This window comes from Micrasema longulum, unplaced genomic scaffold, assembly GCF_059751315.1.
Source record: "Micrasema longulum isolate JH-2025_06_02 unplaced genomic scaffold, ASM5975131v1 h1tg000340l, whole genome shotgun sequence".
Classification (NCBI taxonomy): Eukaryota; Metazoa; Arthropoda; class Insecta; order Trichoptera; family Brachycentridae; genus Micrasema; species Micrasema longulum.
In genome coordinates, this window is record NW_028277543.1 from 525,666 (window position 1) to 544,222 (window position 18,557).

Sequence of the window (18,557 nt, forward strand, 5' to 3'; positions counted from 1 at the left end):
ACAAAAATATTATTTATAATTGATACATTTTAACACACATTCTAGGGGAACAAGTTATATATTCTAATATATTAATGAAGATTTTTATTAAACATTTTATTCAAAACATATTCACTATACTTTACTTTAAAGGCTTTGTCAGGTAAATTCAGGGTTTTTACATCTACAAACATATGGGTTTTCTGAGTACAAGAAAAACGTTTCTAAAATGTCAAAAAGTGGTAAAAATAAAATACAGTAAAGCCTAATAGCATCATGTAAGATATCTTGCACACTAATAAGCTTTGTCTATGGTTATTGTTACAATTTGCCATCCAATTAACATACACCATGTTCAATACAATCTAATTTTGACGATCTGGACCAAAACCCAATGACGTATAATTAATTAGATACGTTACTACCGCGAAGAAAATGGCATTTCAATTTGTGCTTAATTTTATGATCAGACGCGTGTGATACTTGATTCACTCGATACGTCTAGAGTCGATTATTGTAATGTATCTACGCAGGTCTACCAATGAATAAAATGACTCGCCTAAAGTCTGTATTGAATGCCGCAGCGAGACTTATTTTTGGAATCTCTAAGTTCAGTCATATCACTCCACTACTTCGGGAATTACACTGGCTACGTTTTCCACAGAGGGTGGAATACAAACTCTGTTGGCTTATGTAAAAGTCACTGCACAACTCTGCTCCGGAATATCTAAGGGAACTCTGCATTCCAGATGAACTAGCTGACAGACGTCTTACGCTTAGATCAGCTACATCTACGTCGAAAGGAAAAGTTATTATACCTCTACAAAAACAGCGCACCAAATTCAGCGAACGCGCATTTGCGGTCGCAGGCCCTACGGCATGGAATGCTCTCCCAACAGAGGTCCGAAACTGTGAGAGTGAAGTGATGTTTCGGAAGAAACTTAAAACTCACTTGTTCTCTAAATCATTTGAATAAATTTTTAGCATGTGGTGACAAAGTACATTATTTTTCTTAAATTAAAAAGTTAAAATTAAATTTATATCTTTTTATAATCACTTTGTAAAGCGCCCTTGAGGTATTATATTATGAAAATGGAGCTGTATAAGTTATCCATAATAATAATACTATGCAGAAACATGCCATCGTGTGTGATGAAAAAATGCTTCAATTACACTGCATTTTAGAAAAAAATAATAGATGTAACATTTCATTCGTAAATACATTCCAATTTATGGAATCAGAAGGTAATAAGTTATATTTTAAAGCACATTTTCTAACATTTTGACGGCTGCCAGCCATGGCAACGAGTTACATAGAAGCAAACATGAACATAGAAAATTTGTATATCTTCTTATGTGAATGATTGCATGTGTTTCGTGACATGTCTCTTTTTTTTAAATTGTTGAGGGCAATGCATTTTATATTGCAATATGTGTTACATCTTAGATGTAGCTAGCATAGGAATAATGAATCTATTTACTATACGTCATTGACCAAAACCCAGCTTAACAGAACTTATCCAGTCGTTCTCAGAAATAAATCTTATGCGTCGAATCTTTTGCACCGTTTGTAAATGTTTTATAATAAAGGAGTACACATTTTCAATAAATCTATTGAGAAAACTGCAAGTTGTTTCTTGTCAACATTAAAATACTCCATAGATGTGCATTTGGCTGACTCATCGATCGACAAATCTCTGTTATTTAAAAGATCAATGCAAATTATTAGAGTACTGTACTCAATGCAGTGAAACAATATTCGGCATTTGTTTGCCATTTCTACTATATTTAATTCGTAATTATGGAATAATAAAGAGATCACAAAATAATTAAATGCAAGTGTAAAGAATAGTAAAAATGATAATAAGAAAAGAAATGCATTAATTCTTCACAGGTGATAATAATAATTTGATTAAAAATACATTACAATTTATAAAAGAGTATTTACAAAGTGCATTAAAAAATAAACATTATTGACTCAGGGGACTACATTACAAAATTTTTTATAATGTTACATTAAAAAGTAATAACTATATAGAGAAAGAGTCAGTTCTCTATCTTTTGAAAATATAAACAAAATCGCTATGTTCAATATTTTATGCAATGAGTTCTAAACAAAGTTAAATAAAAGAAATTTAAATCTATAAGAGCCGGTCAATTTCAATTATTTATCTATCTTTTTCACTTACCAGATAAAACAATAACTTAGTTGTAATTCTGACATAAAAGAAAATCAAATTTCCCTCGACATGTTGATAATAATTGTCAATTTATTTACACAACAGATGGTTGAAAAAAATGTGGAGCGAATATGCAATTATTTGAATATCAGAATGTACAAATCGTTTAGAAAAACCAACTTCTCAGCCTGCTTTACGATATATATGTATATAGATGTCGACCATGTTCAGGACAAAGACATCAAACATTCTGGTTTATAACACATTTGAATTAATAAAACCGCTTTTTTCAAAACTGTGGTTTGAAGCCTTTGTCCTGAACATGGTCGATAATGTTACATCAGGAAGAAAAATTTATTTCCTGTTTGAATGGGTAAATTATCAGTTAATTCAAATCTTCAGATTTAAGATCAACGCATATCTTTTAGCTCATAACAATATTTAAATCATGAATTTTGATGTCTTGAAATATTGATTTGACGAATTATTTTATCAGTTTTTTTGTGCTTTGCTCAGAATAAAGAACGATGGATTTTGTCGGGTTTACAAAGTACCCTCATGCATTTAGTACAATAAAGTTGAAGTTTAAACGATATTTTTTCCTTTTTTGTACTATTTTTAGGAGTCGGAAACAGATTAATTGAATTTCAGTTATTCCTTATTTTATATTCGTTAGAAACTCGAACAGAGTAATGACAAATTTCCAAGAGGTTCTACTGCATAAATTAATAAACGAGTGATACTTTTTTTTATTTCCATTGATATCATGCGTATTAAGTTGCAATACTTCTGAAAAACAGTTAAAAGAAAATCATTACTCTTATTGAAAATAGCTCCTATAGACATTATTATATAGAAAAAAGGAAAAAGTAATATTTTGTATAAATCATCGAAAGTTGATAAAATATTATTTTTATAATCATCTCAAAAATATACAAGTCTTAAATTTAATATTAAGAAACACGTTTCATAAATAGGTTTATTATTTTTACACATGAGGAAAGATAAACTTGATTACTATCAACGTTATAGAATTATACAATATTACTTAACACCTGGAATAAATATATCAATGTTTTACAATGAAATCTTCGTGACATTCTAGAATGTAATACTACATTTAGATAAGATAAAGGGTTCTTATGCAAGGCTTTTAAGTCTAGGTATGGGTTTCAATCCATGAGCACCTTAAAATACAATATCAGTTAATTTATTAATACATGAAACAACATTTGGCAAGTTGCACCGTAAAATGAAAAGATTGCGAGATTTATTAGGTGTTGACATGCATTGTGTCCGGTTTTTTTCAAATTAAAAAATAAGCATCAAAAGTAAAACAAAATGATAAAGGTTATAACGTCATTTGAAAGAAATTTTTCTGCTCTACAAGATATTGTGCTTGCGTTTACGTTACATAACAAAACTTTAAAATGGAATGTCAAATAGACAAAAGTGAGCATTTTTAACACCTTTAATAGCTGCTCGCGATATTTGTGCAGTGTATGCTGAAGATGCTATGTATTATTGGAGTTAACATAAGTAATGTCCGTTTTTTTCGAAATGAACAAAAAAAATTTTACAAATTAGGCAATAATGTATCCTCCTTGCTTGTTTTCTCCTTTATTCCCTCGAATGAACATGAACAGGAGAAAATATCAAAAATGCTCACTTTTGTCTACTTGACATTCCATTTTGAAGGCTTGTGATTTTTTGTTTACGTTTGTTACATTTTTTATTGAAATAACTTTATTTAAAAAAAGCTAAAAAATCCCACACAGGCGTGGCCTTTAATCAAATAAAATAATACATGTAATGTAAAAGCAAACACAATATATTGTAGGGCAGAAAATTTTCTTTTGAGTGATTATAATATTATTATCTATAACCTACTTCCACTGTCCATTAAAACAATTAGAAACGAGAAAATGTTCAAAAAGGCTATAAAAAAATGCACGGTGGAGCTGGGTAGAAGTAAAATGGATTGTATCATTAGCCCAAACCAATATTGAATCAACTGCTCCACAAATGTATAGTTTATATTATGGTTTTGTTAAACATAAATACCTAGGGTATAAAACTGTCTGAATATTTTGTTAATTATCTCTGTATATTAAGCCTTCTTTGTATATTCTTACATGTAAAAATATTTTTAAAAAAAGTATATTGTTAAGTGTTTTCGGCACGGGTAACCCCAGTGAGGTCACATTATTTTTTTTATTAATCATTGTTTATTATTATGTGGAAATTTTTTTTATAAATAAATAACCTTTACCATTTTTTTAATATTCTGTGCTCATTTTAAATTAGGAAAAAATTGCATAAAATTTATGTTAACGCCTAATAAATGACAGCTATGTCAACATGGTTGACTTTTCAGGTATTTGCAATATTCTTTCACTCGTTAGGCTATCCCAGTCGACGGTGATTGTGTGACCCAAGTATACATTATAGTGAATCAACCTTAGAGTAATAATTCGCTCCCGCTTAAATTTTAATTTAACAACAACACAAAAGTACAAACTCTGTTGGTTCATGTATAAGTAAGTGCACAACTCTGCTCCGGAATATGCAAGGAAACTATACATTCCAGATGAACTAGCTGACAGATGTCTTATGCTTAGATCAGTTACATTTGCGAGAGGAAAAGTTTTATATTCTATCTTCATAGTCGACAATCATAGAATGATTTTCGTCCGTATGAGCCTCTCTATCAGCCGATGGCATATTATTACTCTAAGGAATCAACCCTGTCTTCGGGTAGTGTTGTTGTTATTTAGAAACAATAGCGTACCTACAGTTTTAATAGCAACTTGGCCATATATCACTGTAACTGTAATACATTCTCAATTAAAAACATAACATCTTTAAAATCTCATTATGACATTTATACCATTAAAAAATTCTGATTTATTCGCCGTTAAAAAAAGAATCAAGGTTTATTTTAGAAATAATGCAACAATTTACAACATACAAAATATCTTTAACAAATATCATTGCCTTAAGCTACACAAATAAAAAAATTACGCCCATCGTGACAAGAACAGAGATCTCTATTTCTTTAAAGTTTATTGATAAATTCTAGAAATAACTAGAAATATGCCAGTGAAAATTCAAAGAGAAATGTATAATTTATTTTATATAATTTAAATGGTCTAAATGACCCTTTATTAAACAAAATAGGGTATTTTCACAAGTCAGAAATAACTTTGCATGTATACGAAATATTCAGAGCGGGTTTTTAGGATTCAAAATGAACAAACAACAAAACTAACACGCCGTTTCTCCGTAAGGGTAGAGACAGAAGATAGAACGCCATATCACTCTGTCTTTGCATACAGATCTCGCTTCCTCTACATTCATACATCTTCTCATGCACACTCGATTTTTCCGACTTTTCACATGTGCATCTTCAAATGTTTGTTGGATTTGGTCAAACCATATCTTTCTAGGTTTTTCTCGATTTCTGTATCCATCAACATTTGCATTGAAAAACTTTTCAGCCGTTCTTTCGCTCTACATGCGCAAACCAACGTAGAACTTCTTTCTTGATTTTGTCGATAATGCTTATTTCAGCCTTATATAATTTACGGATCTCGACATTTGTGCACCTTCGTGCATAATTTTATCACACATCCGTCTAAGAGATCGCAATTTGACAGCATTCAGCCATCTTTCATCCTTGTTTTTTCCAATTCAGCGCCAGGACTCCGTTGTGAACTGCTAATTTTGCCTACTGCGACAAACATTTATATGTCAAGGTTGATTTAATTTAAAAATGAACATTGTTGTTATGATTTACTCAAACATTTCGATTTGGGGGGCATTTTCAAGAGTTATAAATAACTCACTATTAGAAAATGGGATCAAGTTGTGGCAGAGCGGGGTGCGAACCTCGGACCATTGATCCGTGAGTCCGCGACACTATCCACGGGACCACAACCCGATTTAAATACACCGTTCACTCTGTTCCCAGCACTCCCTCTCCTTTCAATATCTTTCTCAGTCATTCCATCCCTAGGAAACATTCCTCCCCGGATATACAAATTCCTCTACCTGTTTCAGTATAACCCCATTCACAGAGATCTCACATCTAGTCATAGTTGCAATTCTTTCAAAAAAATCATCACAATTTATTTATCAATATCCATCATTTTTTAATTAAAATTAAATAACTATAAATGTATAAAAGCAAGATTTCATTCATAATGGGTTTAAAAACGAGCACACACAAAGATATTGTTGGCAGGAGTCGGACAAATTACCGGACTACCAGGAAGCTAAAGAAATGTTGGAGCATTGATTAAAGAAATGCATACAAGTCCAGGAAGACTACGTTGAAAAATAGGTCAAAAATATTTTTTTTCCTTCACTTTAAAATAGGTCAGGGGTGGAGAATAACAATCAACCCTCATGGTTGAATTTATGTTGATTTTTTCATTCATTTTGAAAATAATGAACCGGCGCCCTCTCGCGTACCCTACTTCTGTACTTTTTTGCAGAATAAAATGTATTGTGCGTCAAGCAGTTGTTGGTGACGTCAGCTCTTTGCCTGTTTCACAGAATTAAAACTAGTGAACAAAGAACCCAGCAAAACAGATACACGAGATGTGCTCTAGCTGAAAATGATGCTACTCCTGCTGCAAGAACGAGCTTCGCCCAAAGGAAATATAGTGTTGTTGCATCGAGTGTACACTCAGTAGGACAGTTCTTTGAAAACTGCAAACAGGTTAAATACATTTAAAGTTTATATAACCATGTGGACAAAAAAAAAATGATATACTCTAGGTTATGCAGTGAATCCAACATTCTCAATGAGGAAGTTCAGTGGATTTTAAAAATTGTTTTATGTATTGAAAGACTATAAAACTAAGCCAAAAACAACAATATTGTATTATCAGCGCTATGATTTTTTAAAGTTTTGAATTTCAGAAATTACTTTGCATGTGACGTCAGAAGTTCACTTCCGCTTATTTCCGGTCAGTTCTACCGATCGGTCTGTTGACGGTAAGTAAACCACCAGTTATCTTGAAAGATAACCGGTGGTTTACTGTGAACAGCTCTCTTATCAATGGTATCTCCATCATATGAACTAGTAACGTCTTTCAAAGAAGTTTTTTTTTATTAAAATATTATATATTTTTTGTACATTTTCAAGAAACTTTGCCGTACAATTTGATGTTCTAATTTTTACCACACGCAAGAAAACATTTATTCAATCTAATTTCCCGTAGGGCTGAAGTTTTTCATTTGTTCGGTTTAGAACAGACTATTGTCTAGTTGGGCGACAACTGTGAATTGCAAATGTTAAAAAAATAATCTAAACATATGTGAATTGTTAACTGTTTTTTAATTCTTCTTGTTACGTTTTTCTTCAATATATATAAATATGTACATATTTATGTAAATCTTAATAAAATAATAATAGATTTCTGTTTCAGTTAAGATAGGCCTCATTCAACAACGATTGAATCTCAACACATCTTTAGGCTTACTGTAATAATAGTTACAATTAAACTATTTATTATAATCACTTTCGATATTAATTATTATAATATGACAATGTCATAACATGACGTAATTTTGTTCAACACATTTCTAACAGTACATAAATATTCCCGGGTAATATTGCTATTGAATATGAAATTGAAATGGATATGTTCGAGGGAAATAAAAATTAGTTTCGAAGCTCTCAAATGACTATTTCCAGCACGCCCGAAGGTATGTCTTTCGCTTCCAACTCATCTTCTCTTGTCGGATCGTGGTGATCTCTAAAAATAAAAATAAAAAACAAATTTAGAACATTTAAGTTAGTAAGTGAAAATTCTTGTTGGAAGTTCATTGTAATTTATTATAGAAATAAAAGACGAGTAATACTGTAATCCACATATTTTAAAACCCAAATTTGTGGATTAAAGTATCACTCGTCTTTTATTTCTATGATAAACAAATTTAGGTTTGATATATTTAGAACAAGAGTCACGCACTGGATTATTCAAAACAGTAATCATGTTTTAATTGAGAATACGCGAGTATAAATCTAAATCAAACACTGTATTAGTGACCAACCGAAATGAGATTTTCAGCCAAAATTGAAACCGAATTTCTTCTTCTGTTCTAGTTTCGGCCGAAACCGAAACTTACATAAATAATAACAAACAATAAAAATGAATGAAAATATAAAAAAATATATAAAATAATAACAACAATTACAATATTTGAGTTTGTCCAAATGTTCGTAGACAAAAGACTGGATTTCACCCCCTCGAGAGGAGTCATTAAGATTAACAAATTACAACAGGGATCGAGAATACCTTAAATGAGGGAATATGTTACACAGTGTGTAAAGTGGCCACTCAAACCAGCCAATGACAGGTCATAAGCCCTGTAAATGCTTAGACTTCCATATTCCCTTTTTTAAGGTATTCTCCATCCCTGTTGTAATTTGTTAATAATATCAACAAGTTAAAAGTCATTTTAAAACACCCAAAATTAGCCATTTTTATTGTAACACCTTACGAGTTCATTATTATAAGTGTTAAATAAAATACATAATTTAATAAAAAAGCATAAATTTAACCAGTAAATTTGTTTATTTTTAGCACAATTTGATTGGTTGTTACGTTATTCCATTTATAAATAACTTTTATGCAACAGTTAATTTACGTTAAAGGAACTTTAACTTATTAACTATAAAAGAATTACAAAAATATAAAGATGAAAGATCTTAAAACTACTAACTACAGTAAAAAAATCACAATCTACTCTAGTTTTTATTTTTTATCTTAGACAATGGCAATACTGATTATTTGAATGGATAACAATCCAATATCTCTAATAGTGGTGTCCCATCTCTGTTGCTATCAATTTCTTTTTATGTTCCCAACCGTGTCACCAGAAGTCAAAATCTGCTATTTATAAAATCTTCTAAGAGCAACTTTGGTTTTTATGCCCCAATGTCCAGAATGTGTAGATTAGTCAATTCATCACACGACTTTTTGGGATAGATCTTCCGGCTTTTCGTAGATCTCTTCGCGACTAAACAGTGTGGGATGAAGTTGGATTGGCATGGTTTAGCTCAAAGTTTTTGATCTTTCGTTTTTTTTTTATATATTGTATACTATTATTGTTTTGCCCTTGTTTGTCTTTGCTAAATAGTTTTATGTTCTTTTTGTTCAGTTTCTTGCATTTATGTTTCTTTATGTAACTGTTGTAATTGGCTTAGGCCGTATATATATAATAAATAAATAGGGAAATATCACATATTACGAATACCGATACAAATATAAGAAATGTATTTAGAATAATTAATTGTATTTTCAAAATCAATATGGATATTGTGGGGAAATGTATGCATAAATAAATGTTAAAAAGAAATGTAATAAAAATATGTTGCTAGAAAAACGCGACGTATTTGGCCTTTCTTGTTGTGACGTCAAGATTTGTGATAATGTTCAAATAGACAAATCTCTATGGCCAGGAACAAATAAACATTAATCGCGACGTATTAGGGGCGTGGCATGTCCATTGGGAATGACCGTTTTTCCGGAAATTCAAAATTACACATTTAAAAATATTTTTTATCCTTCTAATAATTAGCAAAAAACTTATTTTTTTACTGGACAGTATTTTATAGACGTTTATTATTTTTAAAAATGAAAAAAAAGCGTGATTTTCCCTACTGTGCTAATTTGTAATATTTGAAGAGTACTGTATATTTGGGTTACTTCCGTAAATAATGGAAAATAAAACTTTTCAAAAGTCTGCTTGTAAAAAAAATTAGTAAAATTTGTTGGTGGAGAGAATCAAAAACTAACTAACAACATAAATCTAACAACACTCATCGGCCGAAAACTGAAACAAACTTAAGGTTACAGGTCACGCGGCCGAGTAACGAGCCATAAGATGCACCCGAGTACAGCCGAATGTAATCTGACTCATCCGGACTGCAGGTTTCGTGAGCTGAAGTTTCGGTCAATTTTAGACCGAAACTGGCAGAAACCGAAACTTCGGTCGGTCACTACACAGTATATTTATTAACATATTAAAACAAAGATTAAGAACATTTAAGAGAAGTTAATATAGAAGTCTAGGCATCTACAGGGCTTATGACCTGTCATTGGCTGGTTTTAGTGGCCACTTTACACATTGTGTAACATTCACAATTCTGCCCATATTTGAACATCTGTATTCCTTCAATTATTTCATCTATTGATGTTTGTGAAGTTAAAGAGCTGAACCTTTTTTATGCAAATGAGATTCATTGAATTGAATTATTTCACCTACACACTAGGCAACGCCTGAAATTTTTTTTTAAATTCAATTTCTATACTTCTTCATGGACCAGGTGGATTTATCAAGAATATTTTGAGTTAGTCCAAATTTTTGTAGACAAGGACTGGATTCAACTCCTTGGGGAGCTGTTAATATTAACATATCACAACAGAGATGAAGACTAATGACAGGTCATAAGTCTTGTAGATACCTAGACTTCTATATTACCTTCTCTAAAATGTTCTTATCTCTGTTGTAATATGTTAATATTAACAGCTCCCCAGGGAGTTGAATCCAGTCCATGTCTACAAAAATTTGGACAAACTCAAAATATTGTTGGTATATTTAAAAATCATTTTTTCATTTTCAGTTATTTTACCAATTAATGAATTCCATAGAAGAAATAAGAAAAGTATTTTTTTTTTACTTAAACTCAAAATCGAACGTAAAAGCTGAAAATAACATTTTTTTATGTTATTTTGTAAACTTGCCAAACACAAGAGCCAGACTCTTTTTTGGCAAGTTCAACCTTAAGTGTTCCATTTTTCTACTGAATGTATTGTTTATTTATGCTAATAAATGTTTTTATTTAAAAAAATAAATTAAAAAAGAATATAAATCATTGTTACTGAAATTTGGAAATACTATTAAAAAACGCTATCAATTCTGAGTAATAATTTCAAATATAATATTTTAGGAATCAATAAATAAGTTAGTATGCATAAAAAGAAATACATATTATTATTTTAAAACAATAAATAAAATGCATCTTGGTGTTAAAACATTAAAAGAAAACAAATAATACTCATACATATAGCAAAAAAATATTTTACAAACATTTTGTTAATGATAAATGTTAAAATTTATTTGTTATAGTAAGAATATTGAGCCTTTCAATTTCAATTTACAAAGGGCAAATTGCTGTGGTTTTGTACTGATGCTTCTCAAAGCGGGTCTCACCTTTAAAAAAAATGTATACACCAATTCCTCGTGTTACATGCTTTTTTAAAGATGGTTTTGAAATAAAAAAAAGTTGCATAGAAAGGTGTGCGGAAGGAAAACTATATTGTACCAAATGTGCGTAAATGTCTGATACCAATAGTAAATAATCCTTGTTTCCATTGTTTTTTAATTTCATATTTTGATATGCTGAATTGATTTTTATACAAGGAAACCTATTCCTCATTATCTTTTAGAAAATCTTATACTTTCGTTTATCAATATTATGATTTTGATAAGAATTAATGCATGTAATTTTATTACTTTTGCACCTTTTTGAAAAACTTAAACAAAATGATTATTTTTGTGGTTGTCCATTAATTTGTATGTATTGGCACTATTCGCCCCGTACCTTGGAACTTTTCACGCCCACTAGCGGGGTAAAAAACGATTTCCTCATGAAATACAGCAATATTTTTTTTGCCTCGGAGAGTAACTAAATTGTTCTTAATAAAAATTATGCTGCTATAATGTACCAAATTACAAGTTGGTAAGCTCGGAATTTCTCTAAACGCACTTTTCTCCCCACCAAACCCTACTCTTTTAACACAATATTGCTTGGAACGTATACCTCGTGGAAAACAAGATACTTCGATAATATCTAGGATAAGTATCCATTGATCGTGATAAGATTTCGTCGGTCATTAAATCCAGTAAACTTTGGTTTACTGTCAAGCAAGGCTCAATATTCTAGGGGTTAGAAGTAAAGGAATGTTACTCACATTTAGAACACTCAGTTATATACACAGCCCTCATTTAGTCATAGCCTGTTTGGCTCTCCTCTCCCACTCCGCTCTCATCTGCAATATCCCCTTAAACTGCGGAGAAGCGTCCGCCTCATTCACCGAGCTGTCGTTCTCTGTAACATCGTTACCTGCCTTAGAGGCTTTATCTTCCTCTATAGTCATCTGACTAACAGGAGACGTTTTATCGGAAAGAGATTTACTATTCGAAAGCGCCAGCACTTTCGATTCCGTCGGAGTAGCCAATGAAGATTTTCGGAACGGCATCGTAGAGGATTCTCTAACTGATAGATTATCTTCGCTTTTAATCTGATTCCAAGGGCGTTTCGGCAAAGACGATGTATCGACGGCATATTGCAACGATTCCAACTTTGCTCCGATCGTTTTTATATTATCCTCGTCTTTGTTGTCGTTGTTCGAATCCGGGAACGTTCTGTTTCTAAATCGTTTTTCCGGAGTTGAATCTGAAACCTCTTTTTTGTAATTTGATGTGTCTTTATTATTATTTTCTACGTTTGCATGCGTTTGTATGAGAGGGATATTAACTCCGATACTGCGTCTGTAAGAGTCTGAGCTTAAAGCACCCACAGGTCTCACACCGATTTTAGTATCTGAAGTTAAACTGTTTCTTGTTATTTTTTCTGTAACTCCGATAGTGGTTGGCCGCGCTGTTTTGTTGTTAGCTGGTGAAGAATTATTACTGTGAGTTATAGGATTAGAATCTATCAGCTTTTTTGGCATCCGTTGAGCCTGCATCAATTCAGCTGTCTCGTTGTTATGTTTTCTAAATTCAATTTGATTTTTATTATTTGTTTTATTTGAATCTGTAAAACTCTCACCCGGCGAAATAGACTTTTTCCTTTCATCTTTAGGTGAGTCAGCTTCGTTTTCTTTGTCACTATCCCTCGATCTCGTCATTATATTAAAATCATACTTCAAATTATTCTTTTTCAATTCTTCTAAAACTTCTTCCTTATTTTCAGCATTTGTTATTTTCATGATATCTTGGGTGATAGCTTCCGTTTCGCTATCTTTGAGTTTGAGAGACCGTCTCGCAAACACTTTCATTAACTCGGGTTCATCATCTTTTCGATTACCAGATTTGATTGAATTTATCGACTTTTTGCGAAATATAACTGTCGATTCAAGGTTGCAGTCATCCGAGGAAGAGGAAGACCGGTCTATCCTTGAATTTTGTTCAACAAGAAGCTCTTGAGAAGATATTCGTTTCATATTTTGGTTGGAGTTTTTGTCATTGGCCAGAGGCTCTATAGTCTTTTTCTCATTCCCTGGTCCAGGAGACAATTGCGCTTTGTTTGAATCAGAGTTAGTTTCTATGCAGTCAAATGTTCCTGATCGGCGTTTAATGAAATGCTTATGTGCTGTGGGACTGGGAGGAGGTAAAGATGAAACTGTAGTCGATGTCTTACGATAATTCAAACTAGTAGGAACAGTAACTGGGCTGTCCACTGATAATATTTCTGTACTTCTATTTAATAAGCTTTGAGAACCTGTTTTCTTCAACTGGATATTGTAGGCATTATTTTGCACCATATCGGATTTCTCCAGAATCTCAACATCTTCTGAACTGAACTTTCTCTGTGGTTTGACTGGTTCTTTCAATTCTATTATTGTATTTTTATCGGATGATTCAGATTTCCTCAATTCATTTCCCACAAACCTATCGGATTTTTTAGGCTCATATGAGACACTTCTCTCGATACTGTCTGGTTTTTTAATGACCTGTTGTGTCTGGATGGAAATTGGATCAATTTTCTCGGTCTTGTTAGGGGATTTTACAGATTTATTCTCGTTTGTTTGATTCAATGATCCAGTAGCGAGAACTACATTAGTGACTGGTTTTTGGTCTACTTTATTTAATTGTATCTTCATAAACTCAGGAATGGAGGATGCATTATTTGCGCAGGACTTTTCAAAAGACTTTGTGTCTTTCTGGACCGATTGTACTTTAGGACTAGCTTTATCTGTTGAATTTTGGGCTGTGAAGTCAAAATGCATAGATTGCGCTTTTGTTGTATCTGGAGTCTTCAGCGTAGGAGTAGAAATACTGCCATCCGTCACACTATTTGTAATAGAAATGGTAACCGGAGGAGGAGATTCCACAGTAGTTTTTATATCTTCGGTGATCAAACTTGCAATTTTAGAATCGGGTGACGTTTTCTGATTGAAACTCACACTTCCTACAAGATCCGGAATGGCCGGTTGATTCAAGTAAACTTTGTTATTAGAAATGCTTTCATTGGAATAAGCTTTTCTATTCTGCTCTCCGGATTTGTCGGTGAAACTTTTGACACTGTCAAGAGAATTAGATTTAAGAGTGATGCAATTTAAAGGTTTAGGAGAACCAATAATGCTGTCGATGTTTGCCTCGATTCTCGAGATATCATCTCTGGCCTTGATTGATCTGGATGTTATATTTTTAGTGTAATGAGATACTTGCTTAATATGCTTGGGATTGAGACTGTCGTTGATTCCAGAACTATCGAGAAGTAAATCGTCTTTGTTATCAACGATATTTTGAATCGCAAAGACATCAGTTTCAGCAAATCTTTCATCTACGATAGCGGAACTAGATTTGTAGTTGAAAGTCATCAATGAATCACTTCCTAATTCTAAGGACGAAGGTGCATCGTTTGCCTCTTTGATGTTTTTCTTGTAAGTAGACTCCCAACTATCCATAGACGATTCTGAGATTCCAAACATGGGTGGCAAGCTTGGCAGTTCATGCTGCGAGGCCAGAGGTATAACATCAGAGTTTAGTCTAAAGCTTTGGGACTTCACTACTGGGTGTCTGGAATTACTCGCATCAAATAAAGTGTCGGAATCAAGGTTTCCAGAAATATGAGAGATTTTTTGTTGGTAGGAGTTTAAGCCAGCTATTTTCGGCCTTGACTTTGAATTTTCAATATCGAAATCTGATTTTTGGTTAGAGAAGTCAAAGTATCTAGTTTCAAAATCAGACTTGGAATTTCTCATGGGTTTTGGTTCCAATGAGCCTTGAGAACTAGCTTTCATTTCCACACTATGATCATAGTTGTGAGGCCAAACTGATCTCGGAGGTGACACGGAATAAGAGAGCTGCTTGGAATGAATATCCATTGGTTTGGCTGTCGGAGAAGTACTAAAACTGAAAGGATTATCAGAGTTAATCTTGATCTTTGGAGAAACCGCACTAGGGAATTGTACATCATCAGTAGGATTTAGCATTTTAGAGGACTGTTGAGTATTTTTGGTATATCGTCCGCTGTTAACCTGATCTTTCGAAGGGTATATTTTTCCTTGGCTGATCGAAGGGAAAAAGCCCTTGGATTCTTGAGATGAGGTTCTAGGTAAGAGTGGTGGTTTTCTCGATGGTTCAGGACTAGCGGGAATATCCATAGCTTCCATTCTTTGCCTGCTCCTCGACTGGCCTCCACTTTTTGAAATATTTTCAGAACTCAATCTCCTCAAATTAACGTCATCTTTGGATTTTAGATTAGATTGCTGGAAATGCATTTCTGTCGATAGTTTCTCTCGTTCAGAAAATTGTTTGTAATCATTTATACCGTGTTCAGTGGTTGACCCTTTAGAATAATTGGTCATTGATTCTTGCAATATTGGATCGTTAACATAACCACCACGTGGATCCATTCTTTTATGGCTTTGAACAGAAAATACTTTTTGACCTACGGACTTGTGTGCGTGTTGATCAGAACACGTCATCTTCTGATGTCTCACAATACCTTGATCTGTTACTGTTGATTTTCCCGTAGTCGTTGAAGAGTGTTCTGAACTGTAGCTTTTGAATACCTGTTGTTCTTTTATAGACTGTTTCTTGTTATCATCAGCTTGTTCATCATTGTGGCTATCTTTTTTGTTCTTTTTTCCACTTCTTCGCAAAAGAAGTCGTCCGAAGAAAGACTCTTCTTTTTTGCTGGCTTGCTTTTCTTGGGGCTCGTCCATCTCCTGATTTTTACTCCTGGCTTTGTCAGAAGTGTATTGGATAATGTTTTCAGCGTACCGATCAGACTTCTCCAAAGGTTTATCAGTATTTTTGGAATACTTGTCGGGTCTGGATGCCTCGTAATTAGCGCTGGCTAAAAGTTCTTCTTCTTCTCCGACAGATCCAAATTTCTTTTGTAACTCTCCTGATAGTACATTCAATTTGAAGTCCGAGTTTTTGTACATGGAGATCCCTTGATGAGTGGAAAGATTTCTTTCCGAGACAGATTGGAGATGTTCATTCAGAGGTAAACTCGCATCAGTTTCATCTGGTTTTTTCTGGGCATTGGACTTGCTTCTGCCGATCTTAACCGGTGGAGTCAGTTCGTCGCTGCTCGACAAACTGAGTTTCATAGGAGAGAGTCCATACTGGCCGACCATTTGGCTCAAAGCCAGACCCGGCGGTAAAGAAGACGACTTTAATCGCGTCTCTTTAGAGACTTGCAGCGTGTCCACGGTCGAGGATGCGCTGCTCGAATATTGAGAACTTTCCACTTTCTCGTAGCGCATGTTTGAGGTAGATATGATATGGCGAGAGCTGGTATGCTGAACAGAAGATGTCACCATAGAATCTGGAAGCACAACAAAGGAAGCTCACATTTGAATAAAGCAAAGCTTATCTTAAAATTAATAGGCAATGCCAGAAAGCATGGTCAGTTAACATCAAAGATTTTTGGTACAAATAACACAAATATGACTGGAAATATGAATACAAACATACAAAAAAAAAAAATGGTATTAATTTTATGACAAAATTAATAATGAACCATTTGTAACATACATAGATAAAAACACACAGTAACAAATACATTCTAAAATCCATATTACGTTCATGACAAAATCAATTTGTCTCTAAGAAACTATACATGTGTTAATTTCTCAACCATATTAGCACTAATGAGATAGTTCAGTGGTTTTTAAAAATATATATATATTTGTTAATAGACTAGAAAAATAATCCAATTTTTTTATATATATTTTTGTATTATCAGCGCTATGATTCATTTCAGTTTTGTGATTTTGAAATCACTCCGCTTGTGGCGTCTCAAGTTTTCTACGGAGAGTTTTCCTGATTGGTGGGTTGGCTTCCCGGTAACTGAAAATGTATCACAACACAACACTGATTTGGGAGAACTAGTGACAAATCAAAATCCTTTTTATACTTCCCGTACAGTAAAATGCTCTAATTTTTACCGCGCGTAAGAATTTTTCTTTTGTATACAATTTTCCGTTACACTGAACTTCCTCATTTGATAGTTAATTAGGCAAGTATGAAAAAATTCCAATCGTGAAAATTTAATTTTAAAATTGAAAAAAAACTTTTAAAAAATTACATAACTTAAATATTTATATAAAAAGTGTTTTTACAAAGATATTAATTTGTGCCAATTTTTTTATAATCTGTACTAGTATTTTTGTAAGAACATCAGATAAATTGTCAACAAATGTTTAAAACATGCATATTTTGAATTCCTAGAGCGAGACGTTTCGCGTCCTATGGGACAAACGACACGTATGACGTTTTCGCCCCATACTTTACGCAATGTTTATTGCAAGCGCAGCATGCGGGCATGACGTTTGACGTCAAAATGACATAACGCCAACTGCCACCCATTTTGTATGTACTTATTTTAAGCCCGAAAATTATAAACAAACACTCGTTTTAAATACATTGATAGTTATATAATTAGAATTATAAAAATCCGCTTTAACTATACACGGTGTTTCAGGGTCAGAGCGCGAAACTTCGGAGGAACATTCATCATGGTAAACCATATAAAAATTCTAATAAAAGTTTTTCAAAAACTAATTTTTTTAATGGAAAAAAAAAATTTATAATTTGAAAATGGAGACGACCCTTAATGTCATGAACTAGCATCCCTTCCACAAATCTCTACCTCTCCGCTAGTCCGCATCCGGTGCGTATTGTTCGTTGATCAAATACGTTTTGAATCTCAATATAGTCACCATAGCTGCCCAAATTTGGATCCCATGTTCAAGCTTAAACAAGATGCTCGTCTTCGAGGCCACAGTCTCAGGCTGGAGAAAACGAGATTCAATCTAAATCCACGGAAATATTTTCTGAGCAATAAAGTTGTTGATGCTTGAAATAAGCTGCCACAAGAGCTGATCTCAATGTGTAGTCTCAATGGGTTCAAAAATGGACTAGATTTGTTTCGGAAAAGTTAAGCGCGCCAACAACTAACTTTTGTTCAAATAGATTTAAGCATATCAGCTTTAAGCTGCTCGCTTAAAATTAATATAATAATAGTAATATGTATAGTTTTTTTAAATTGCGTTTTTCCAAAAAATTGATCAGAATATTTTGAAAAGTACATCATAAATGTTTCTGAATTTTGACCCTGAAAAACGATGTATTTTT

At 32.9% G+C, this 18,557-nt stretch overlaps 1 protein-coding gene and 1 long non-coding RNA gene across 4 annotated transcripts in view; one reads left to right on the forward strand and one right to left on the reverse strand.

The window, feature by feature from the left end:
- The first annotated feature begins 2,655 nt into the window (after positions 1-2,655).
- LOC148282314 (uncharacterized) lies at positions 2,656-4,416 on the forward strand. The gene is made up of 2 exons (XR_015822117.1): positions 2,656-3,596; positions 3,858-4,416. It is a non-coding gene; the product is annotated as an uncharacterized LOC148282314 (long non-coding RNA).
- Positions 4,417-6,600: 2,184 nt separating this feature from the next.
- Positions 6,601-18,557, reverse strand: part of LOC148282315 (uncharacterized) — a 346,468-nt gene continuing 334,511 nt past the window's right edge. For 2 of the 3 annotated variants that reach the window (XM_088225237.1, XM_088225238.1), the window contains 2 exons: positions 12,152-16,746; positions 6,601-7,927 (listed from right to left, as the gene is read on the reverse strand). In XM_088225237.1, coding sequence (XP_088081363.1) covers positions 12,182-16,746 — 4,565 coding nt within the window. In that variant the 3' untranslated portion in view covers positions 6,601-7,927; positions 12,152-12,181. The remainder of the gene's footprint in view (positions 7,928-12,151; positions 16,747-18,557) is intronic. The other variant, XM_088225239.1, reaches the window with a different exon arrangement.